The sequence below is a fragment of the Aegilops tauschii genome, chromosome 6 (assembly GCF_002575655.3).
Source record: "Aegilops tauschii subsp. strangulata cultivar AL8/78 chromosome 6, Aet v6.0, whole genome shotgun sequence".
NCBI classification, from domain to species: Eukaryota; Viridiplantae; Streptophyta; class Magnoliopsida; order Poales; family Poaceae; genus Aegilops; species Aegilops tauschii.
Window position 1 is genome coordinate 315,210,400 of NC_053040.3, and position 10,620 is coordinate 315,221,019.

General features: G+C 44.3%; 1 protein-coding gene across 1 annotated transcript; it reads right to left on the bottom strand.

Moving 5' to 3' along the window:
• Positions 1-2,448: 2,448 nt before the first annotated feature.
• On the bottom strand, positions 2,449-8,936 carry LOC109741635 (sister chromatid cohesion protein PDS5 homolog C). Its single transcript, XM_020300707.4, has 14 exons — positions 8,516-8,936; positions 7,922-8,125; positions 7,664-7,845; positions 6,972-7,098; positions 6,669-6,869; positions 6,265-6,315; positions 5,440-6,189; positions 4,936-5,040; positions 4,734-4,816; positions 4,373-4,424; positions 4,175-4,243; positions 4,059-4,093; positions 3,340-3,411; positions 2,449-3,250 (listed from the first exon to the last, which is right to left on the bottom strand). Exons 1-14 carry the CDS (start codon positions 8,621-8,623, stop codon positions 2,791-2,793), a joined length of 2,499 nt encoding a protein of 832 aa, XP_020156296.1. The 5' UTR covers positions 8,624-8,936; the 3' UTR covers positions 2,449-2,790.
• Positions 8,937-10,620: the final 1,684 nt, after the last annotated feature.

Sequence of the window (10,620 nt, forward strand, 5' to 3'; positions counted from 1 at the left end):
TAGAATCGCTTTATAATAATTGAGAATGGACCCGGGGGCCGTAGGTTCACTAGAGGCATCTCTTTCATAAGTAGCATTGGTGGGTAAACAAATTACTGTTGGGCAAATTGACAGAATAGCGCATGTTATGATGATCATCCAAGGCATAATCAATATATAGGCATTACGTCTGTGATGATCTTATTAAGTAGATCGTTAAATTTGCTGACGTCTACTACTATTACTCCATCCCATGACCACTATCCAGCATGCATCTCAAAGTAGTAAATTCATGACAAACAGAGTAACGCATTAAACAAGATGACATAATATAGACATAATAAGATCAACTAATATGACCAAACCACATCATTTTACCCTTAGTAGCAACAATACAATATGTGCCTTATCACCCCTCCTCTCACAGAGCAAGATCACCGCAAGATTGAACCTACTACCAAGCACCTCTCCCGCTGAAGATAAATCAATCTAGTTGGCCAAAGAAGATGGATAGATCAGAGAGAAATGCATGATTATAAATTACACAATCAAAGAGATCCCAAAGGACTTAAATAAATCAATGAATAATCTAACTGCAAAGATTGCATCAAATTGATCTCACAGGAGATCATTGTATTAAAGATCAAAAGAGAGAGAAGAATATATCTAGCTACTACTATGGACCCGTAGGTCCTGAAGGAACTATTCACATATCATCATGGAGGCAGCAAGGTTGATGAAGATTGTCTCCCCAATGGTTTCCTCCTCCGACAGAGTATCGGAATAGGGCTCCAGGTGGGGTCGCTTTGGAACAGAAGTTTCCGAAGGCGCAAGAATTGGTTTGGGTCTTGCTTTAGAGGTTTCTGAATATATGAGAATTTATAGGCCAAGAATTAGGTCAAACGGAGTCATGAGGGGCCCATAATCCAGGAGGCGCACCCTACCCCCTAGGGCACGCCCCCTACCTTATGGCCACCTCGTGGGTATTCTGGTCTTGCCCCGAAGCTTCGAGGGTTTGGCACTAAGTTAAAAGTCTTGTCGTGTTTGGACTTCTGTAGATATGGATTTCGTGTGAAACAAAAAACATGCAGAAAACGGGAACTGACACTAGGCACTAAATTATTATTATTTTACGACGGGGGGGGGCACTGGATACTAAGTTAATAGTTTAGTCCATATAAAATAACAAATAAAGCGTACAAAAGTGATAATATAATAGCATGAAACAATCAAAAATTATAGATACTTTGAAGACGTATCAGCATCCCCAAACTTAATTCATGCTCGTCCTCGAATAGGTAAATGATAAAAACTGAATTTTTTATGTGAAATACTATCTAACATGTTCTTAATCATGTAATTCATTTGTTGTATGAATATTGGGAAGCGAGTGATTTAAGGCAATAATCTATCAATTTGACATAAAAACAATAATAATACACAAAAATACTAGCAAACAATTATTGTCTTTTAAACAATCAAGCCTGTGTGAGACATAAGAGATACCATGGAGAGATACGGAAGTTCGTGCAAAGACAATGGCTGGACCAAGCAGAAGGGCCTTGAGCTGACCGGGCCACGCATTTAGGGCTCGTCTCGGTCGACTCTGGCTAGTGCCGGGTAACCTTCACGTCATTTCTTCTTTGAAAGAGGAATTTCGAGCGTTTTGACCAAGTGCAGAGCAGGGCTAATTTATAAAACGACCACCACTGAGGCATATGTTAAACGAGGGCTGCGGCCTAATCCCACTAACTCGTTATGTACAGGGATGCAGCCTAATCCAGTTAATTCTTCTGTTTGTGATTCTATTTTGTCTGCTTGAACGATTAGGAGACTGGAACCACTGCAAGCAACCCTCGACGCGTTCCAAATTCTTGGTGGCCAGTTACCTTTTACAAGTGTGAGTTGACCACTAGTGGACTTTGGATATGTTTCGATGGTGGAATTGTTGACCCGGAAGTCACGTGAGAAGGAACGACCAAGTCTATAGTAGTAGTACTACTTCACCGCTTGTACATTGACTGGGTACACGAGGAAATAGTAGTCTCTACTCTGATAAAAATTTGACAGGTGCGCAGGATGGGAGGAGATCATACTTGCAAGGCAGGAGGCCTTGTTGAATCACGTTGTAGAGACATCCGTGCAAGTCAGTGGGCGATGCTCAAAGTGCAAAACGTGCGCTTGCCCACCAACATCCGTCGGCTCTGAAAGTCTCTGAAGATAGAGAGATAGGCAGCAGAGCATGCACGCGTGACATGGACGTGAACCACTGTCGTTAGCAAGGCACTGCAAAACATAAGAAAGGTAAGTATAAACATAGGAGTACCACTGATGAATTGATGATGGTACAAGCATCATCTCTCCAATCCAAAACAACATGCCGTTCGTTGTGCTCCGGTCAACCCTGCATACACACAAAGGATAGACAAAGAAAAGAAACCGGCACATCTGCCACAAAAAACAAGTCGATGACCAAATATAGCCTATATAAATAGAACATGAATAAGCTGGCTACAACAACATCCGACACAAACTAGATGTTCCCTTGAGGCTCTGCGGCATCACATCATGCATCCCACAATACAAAGTCACGACTAAACATTACAGCTACTGCAGATGTTTCCTGCCACAGCCACAGCCCCCTAACTACAACAGACACAGACAATGACGATGGTGCCCAGTCAGCAGACAGACAAATTCAATAGGTAAGGTAAAAAACAACGACGACCAAGGAGTTTACAATCCATACAACGGTGCCATGATGAGAGCGAACCCATTTACAGGGGAAGTTCACGGTTGGTTGGTTCAAGCCTAAGCCTTCCTTCTGCGCTTCTTTCCAGTTGAAGACGCCCCCTTACCAGATGCCTCCTGCTCCATTTCAGATGCCTCAGCCTCTTCTTTCTCCTCCTTATCCTTCCGCTTCTCTTGAACAGATCCAGATCCACTACCCGCCACTGGAGTAGTAGTGGCAGCGCTTTTTGGTTTCCGCCCAGGCCTACCCTTCACAGATCCATCGCCAGATTTGCTCCCAACCTCCTTCAGCTTCTGGTTGCTGCTGTCTTTAGCTAAATCATCCTTCGTCTTGTTAGCTGATCCAGTGGCTTTCTCCTTGCCTTCTTTCTTAATCTCAACGGCAGTTTTAGGTGTCCCCTTGGCATCCTTGACAGCAGTTTTCCCCTTCGATTTGCTTGGAGTTGTAGACGGTGTACCACCATTGTTGGGGCGCCAACCTTTCGGACGGCCTCTTTTCTTTGGAAGCTCCACTCCGTCACTGCCACCATGAGAAAAACATGTCTCAGACGAGCCCTACACAAACAAGTCTCAGAAATAAGGCTTCTTCTATATGTGTTCATTACTAACCTTTTAGGTGTTTCTATTTTTTCTTCCTTCACTGGTAGCAGCGTGATTCCTCTCCCTTTTCTGCCACGGCGTCTGCTTGGAGAAATCAGTAACACAAATTTAACAAATGACCTCCTTGGGATTAGGGCAGTGCACAACAACATATCTAGCTTTGGTCAAACACATCAAAATTAACAGTGCTCAGAACTGGGGCCACTGGCCGGTAGTAAGGTGAGCCAAGTTTGTGGTTTCAATTGGCCAAGGACAAAACTTTCCCTGATTGTTTAAGATTTTACTGAAATCAATAGCAATTCCAATATGGAAGATTTGGAATCTGATTATCATGCTGCCAAGTACCGCATCCACTATACACTGTATTGTTAGTCGACTTCGCGAAGTCCGCTAGCACTGGACTGATACTATCAAATCAACACAGAATAACAAATGCCCAGCATTGATAGACACGGTAGACAGGAATCAGGTTCTATATAAGTGAATATAAGAACTTGCACCATGCCCGCGAAGCTGAAATTATGCATATGAGCAGTATTCTCAACATAGTGACATCAACGCCTACAATAGTGACCCTGTCAGGTTTGAGTTATTAGCCACTTAAGTGCACTTGTGCATATTGGTTCTCAATACAATAGGATTGCATGAATCAATTTAGCTACTGGCAAATTAGACAGGCAATTTGGAAGCTGCAGGTATACAAGAATGATGAAAATGATTTTGCTTACATCTCAGATGGTACATCAGGAGTTTTGCCTTCTTCCTGCAAAAATAACAGTTACTCAGAAACAAGGGAATAAAACATTGTCCTAACATTATCATGAGGTGAATAACATGTGCATACCTCACTGATGAAATCCCATTTTTCATCCCTAAGCAGCAGTACCTCTACATCTCCATCATCATATGCAACCTATGCTCCAAAAAGCACGAGAGCCAAAAGAGAAAAGGAAAAAAGAAATTGAACAATGGACTTTGAATCAAAATTAGTGCTCCATGTAAACCAAATAGCCACTGCAGGGAGATAAAACAGTGTACTGACCTTGTGCCTTTTGGAATGGGTATCAAATGAATCAACAACACCCTTGTAAAACCTGCAAATATAAATAAAGGCTTTCAAAATCTAATCTAAAATGAATAGCAAAATAGCAGGGCACCAAAATGCATCAGCCAGGTAGATCCATCAACAACGAGCCGAGATGGCTCAAGTTTAAACAGATAACAGACTTTCCAAAATCTGAACGAGAATATTAATTTATGTGTCATTTGATGAAAGGAAGCCAAAGCATCTTAACAGTGTACTAGTAACAACGACTAAACCTTCTACAATTGGAGAATCCAGGAATTGATCATCTTAAGGACAGGCTACATTTCAGACGCATGTAATATTCACCCCCACTTACATCTCATCGTCTGGCCACCATACTTTGATCCTTGCACCAACTAGACTTCCATCCAGACCTTTGTCCTTCCTTGAGCGAGGAGTCTAACAAGAGCGTAAAAGGTTCAAGTATCATATCATTTAGATAAAACAAACACAGGCTGTGTTTGGAATTGCGGTGGATTATGATAGTTCCATTTGCACATGTGACTAAGAATGAATACCTCTTCAGTATCTTGTTCACGCTTCCTCTTCACCACATTATTCTCCCCACTTTGACCCTTGGTTCTACCTGACCCCTTGGTCAGAGACTTTGGAGAGACCATTTCCTGTATTGCAATGAAACAATTGGTATATGAATCAAACTGTTATAAACAACTAAAGTATGATATCACATTTACTAAATTCAAGTTGAAGGGTCATATGAATTGCTGATATCTCATGCCACTGAGCTCTAGATTAGAACTTCCAGCAAGAGAGCATATCATACCAGCCATTGAACCACAACAAATTACTGATATGATATACTAGCATTAACTTAAGTACAGGTAATTTAATTATATTAGTAAAGGACAGTTTTGAGGAACATACATGAAATTAAAGTTGCAGGATACACAAAAATATAAATCCACAGAAATTTATAAAGATCGGATAATGCAGGCAAAGAACTGTTAACAGCAGACACCATGAATATGTGTACAAAAATCAACAACTGGTAAGAGAATAACCTTTAGAGTCATATCCTTGGTGGTGTCCTCCTCAGAGAGGATTTCTTCCTTGTGCTGTTTCAAACTGGGTTTTTGCTGCTTCTTTGATGATTCTCCTTCACCAGTCTTTTTTGTGGAAGCTTTGATATCATCCTTAGCTGATCGCTTTATTAACTTCCCAGTTGAATCCATAGCCTCCTCAGTCTTCTTCAAATCTAAATCTGAAGATTGGTTATTTCTAGCAGCCTTTTTCTCTGATGACTTTGGTCCAGGAGGTCGGCCTCGTTTTGGCTTAACTACATCGGGTGTGGTATCAGCACGCTTTGGTACATTATCAGCCACTCCATTTACTACCTTCTTGTCTGCAGATAACTCTCCAGATACTACATGAGCCTCTTTGTCAACATCAACATTAGAGTGTGGAGTAGCCAGAGACTTGCAGGGTTTGAGCTTCAGGTCTTTGTCTGAATCAAGATCAGATGGCTTCTTGGGCTTTGCATCAACAGGTTCTACACCTTCATTAGCAGATTTCAACTGATCAGCATCTTTTGTGTCTTCAGGCTGTTCAGGCTTCTCTTTTGGTGACGCTGGTCCTTTTGGAGACACTGGTCCCTTTGGAGACACTGGTCTCTTTGGAGACGCTGATCCCTTTGGAGACGCTGGTCCTTTTGGAGACGCTGGTCCTTGATTAGCCTCACCATTATCAACCAGAGTTGCACCACTACTAATAGCAGTAGTCGGAGTACCATCTTGCTCCAGTTTTGAAGATTCCTGGAAATAGAGATGTGTTGCTGTACTATCAATCATTTCAACAAGGGATCCCCTTCCATGGATATAGAAACATACCTGAGGCAGTTCATCAGAAATAGTCCTTTCCGAAAGTTTGCCATCATCCACCTGAATGTGAAAACTCAAAGGTATGAACAGGTGCATCCACACAAACACCATACAGCCAACATATTATCCTTTTCAGGGATCAAATGAACTATTTGTTAAGTATTACTCAGATCAGGATGTTAAATTCATCATACATGCTAAAACAAATCACAGTTTCATCATCCATGTGACCCCTCTCAGTCTATTCAAGAGAACTGAGAGCATTTATGAATTACAGACACATCAGACAACATACTAAGATATTATTATAAGCATGATGATTTACACCTGTAATAATCATACGACAATCCAAAATCTAACGAAATGAAAGTATCTCGTAATAATAGTTATGACATGCAAGTAATATTACTGACCGTGTCCTTCCCAGAAGGATCAACATTGTTGTCTTCCCTGACAACCTTATCACCTTCACAAACCAGCGTGACAATTTTGCTGTATTCATCCAAGGGAGTGCCTTGAACTTGAAGTAACTGCAGGAATATTGGTTTTAGCTTCCCATCTTCACATGAGCTGATCACCTTCTCTGCAAGTTCAAAAGATGCTGGAGACGTTTCCTGGGAACATAAAACAAAAAAAATTAGTATATGTGAACCTCCCTCCTTGCTTGGGCAAGGTAAATCCATATTATCAGCGTGAAGAAAGTTGAAATGATATACCCTCTCCTCATTTCTAGCCTTTTGAAGAAGATACGATGCAAGCGCTGTCTGTATTTCTTCACTCTCATCTATTACAAGTTTCATTGTTGTTACCATAGATGATATGACAATTTCTGGTTGGTTTGATCTGAACACAGGATGACAAAAGGTAATTTCCATTAGAATCAGTCCAGAAAAATACGATGGGTACATCTAAAATGATAACGCCTCACGTACCATCATCATGTTAATTTAATTGAACAAACATATCAATGTAAAAGAAAGTGCATCTCTTTTAACAACTATTACAATTACCAGGAAGGGGAATGCAGCATTTTCCAACATAAGAAAGGCAATGCTAGCAACTTGCAAAACAACAACCGCTATAATATTGGCAGCTTAGTGTTAGTTTAATGAGTTTAAATAAATAAAGTTAGAATCTTCTTTTAGCAAAAACATTGAATAAGATACCAGGATCTGATAATTCTGCTAGATTGTTAAGAAAAAATGTACAGGACAGGTACCGCATATTATCTAAGAATTTGTCCATTAAAAACACATAAGAAAAAAACATTTTAGGCAAGTACAATAACACCTTAGACATGTCAGGAGAATAGCAACATAGCTTAGCAAAACTTAGTAAACATACCCAGAAACTAGCAAGAAGTAGAAATAGATAAACTTAAGGTGAATAACGAGAAGTGGCTTCTTACGTCACAGTTGTGAAAAAATGGTTAAACATCTGCAGAATCAGATCATCCAACTCAAGGTCTAACATGACCACGCACGACCGGACCTTTGCCACAGTCTCAAGAATTGAAATCCTCCTCGCAAAGGACGGGCTCTCGATATCATCTAAATTCTGAAAAGTCCCCACAATTATGGAAAACAAATCCTGACAAAGTAGACAGCACAGGTCAGGATACAGGATAGAGAATAAATAAATCTTATAATCAGGAAAGACACAGTACCCTCATAATATTGTCATCATACGGAGCCTCGGGTGCAGTGATTCTTGTAACCTCAGATATACAAGATGCTATAGCAAGTTTGACCTCGGCGTTAGGGTGAGTCAAAAGTTCATTCTTGATCAGGGCATCCATTGCTGGGCGAACAGCAGCAAATGTGCTTGCTGCAGGTGATTGCTCCACTCTCAACAGATATTTCTCGACGTCCTGCATATAGAAAAAGATCAACTTGTTAAATCACATGAGCAAGTTTAAGCTATAATAGCCGCTGGCATAATCAGACCCGGCAGTTACTCCAATTCTGAAGAGCAGGGTGGATTTCAAGTTAGCTAACACCTCTATCTAACAATAGATAGACATAATCATGTACATATCGGTGCCCAACAATAGATGACGCTCTACCAATGACTGAAAACACTCCTTTTTTGCCCGAACCAAGAATTGGACAAAATCTAGAGAAGCAGCGACAAGGTAAACATAAAGCTTATTACAATCATCCGAAAGCGATACAACCACAACGACAAACCCTACATACAGCCGTAACGGACACAGAGAACCAAACAAGATAAACACACAAAGTTGAGAGAGAAGGCTCACGTAGAGGAGCTTGAGCAGGCCGTCGGAGTCGTCGGGCGCCTCCTGCAGGCGGGCGCCGACATCCTTGAGTTGCTCCTCAAGGTCGCTGTCCGCCCCGTCCGCCGCCATTTGAGGCGCCGGGAGGGCCGAATCGGGGCGCGGGCCGCCCGGATCGGGGCGCCTGCCCGGAGATCTGCAGCCGCTAGGGTTTCCCCTCGCGGCGCGGTGGGGGCAGGAGGACACGGCGTCCCTCCCGCGCGAGGGGCAAGGCTTGAGGGGGCGAGAGGGGGGTGGCGGTGGACGGTGGTGGTGGAGGTGGTGACGAGGGAGATTTGTCCCGCTCCCAACCCCCCGCTCCCTTTGCACGACGGGACGCGATTTCGGTGCGGCTCTCTGTGGCTCGGCCTTGCGAGGGGGCGGTGGAGTGGAGCGGTGTTTGGAATCGGCGGGCGATTTATGGGGGGGTTTGGGCCACTTCGGCGCGGGCGCGGCCTGCCAATTTTGCCCACGGACGCGTCGGGGGCGATCCTGCTCCGCTTTTGGGCGGCCTTGCGTCCGAGCCGGAGCCGCCGCCGCCGCGGGGCAGTGCACGCAGCACCCTGGGGAGCTCTCGGCCGTCGCTTGCTTGGATCGGGCGGCCCGATGGTTGCCACGCCCCTCGCTCTGGCCGATTTGGCTATTTTTCCTAGGTTTTTGGCCCTCCTGCACACCAAACCATCAATCAATAATAAGAAGGGGCAAAAATGTGAATTTCTTTCCTCAAAAACAAGGGACACAAGATGCAAACCATGGGGGTGGAAGGTTGCTTGGAGCGGGCAGTCCGACGATGCCACGCCCCTCGCTCTGGCCGATTTGGCAATTTCCGCTAGGTTTTCGGCCATCCTGCACATCAATCAATAATAAGAAAGGTCAAAATTTTGTTTTTCTTTCCCAAAAAAGAGGGGCATAAGATGCAACCATGGGGGTGTAAGTGCGAGCCACAGCGGGGCGGTGCCGCCGTGGCATCATGGCGGCGCTCCGCCAACTGGAAGTGACAATCGATCTTGAAGTCGTCGAAGAAGATAAGGCGGAGGGGGCGAAAGGCGGAAATAACACTAACGAGGAGAATGATTGTGGCGAGAGATGGAAGACGACGGTTCGATGAACATATGTACAGAGAGGGGTGAGGCGCGAGTACGGGATTGTCGCATCGAGCGATTACTATTGTTTGGAGTGAGAAGTAATGACGCGCTATAGTCGCGTCTCGTACAAAACGTGCGATATGTAAGATACCTAGTATGTCACGATATATCGGTTGATCTATGCACGAAAGAGAAGAGAAGACGACGCTTTCAGGGCATCTCCAAAGCGGACAATCAACCGCCTGCAACTGTCGGTTCGGACGTGTTTAGCCGTCCAACGCGGGCCTGTATCAGTCCGCCGAGCGGTCCGGACATACTTTTTTCGGCAAGCTCGAGATAAACTGAGAGCTTTGCGGGAGTCCCGACAGCAACCACGTAGGACTCTAACACCTTCGGCCCACCCAAAACCCCTCCCGGACCCCGCGCCTCCATCCTCCCATTTTCTCTACTTCAACTTCTCTCTCTTGCCTTTGCCGCCGCTCCACCACCCCGGCCGCCACGTCACACCCCTTGTCGGTGTCAAAACCGGCGGATCTCGGGTAGGGGGTCGCGAACTGTGCGTCTAAGGTCGATGGTAACAGGAGACGGAGGACACAATGTTTATCCAGGTTCGGGCCCTCTCTATGGAGGTAATACCGTACTTCCTGCTTGATTGATCTTGATGAATATGAGTATTACAAGAGTTGATCTACCACGAGATCGTTGTGGCTAAAACCCTATAAGTCTAGCCTGTATGACTATGGTAATGTATATCTCCCCTCCGGACTAAGTCCTCCGGTTTATATAGACACCGGGAGGATCTAGGGTTACACAAGGTCGGTTACAAAGAAAGGAATCTACATATTTGGTCGCCAAGCTTGCCTTCCACGCCAAGGAGAGTCCCCTCCGGACACGGGTGCAGTCTTTGGTCTTCGTATTCTCACAGCCCATCAGTCCGGCCTATGGCCAACAGGCCGGACGCCCGAGGACCCCTTAGTCCAGGACTCCCTCAGTAGCCCCTGAACC

Excerpts from the sequence above, each read along its gene's own strand:
- LOC109741635 (XM_020300707.4), bottom strand. The coding sequence starts at position 8,623 with ATGGCGGCGGACGGGGCGGACAGCGACCTTGAGGAGCAACTCAAGGAT. Across the intron at positions 8,126-8,515 it reads GCCTGCTCAAGCTCCTCTAC|GACGTCGAGAAATATCTGTT; the intron begins GTGAGCCTTCTC and ends TTCTATATGCAG. Across the intron at positions 4,425-4,733 it reads TGGTGGCCAGACGATGAGAT|GTTTTACAAGGGTGTTGTTG; the intron begins GTAAGTGGGGGT and ends TTATATTTGCAG.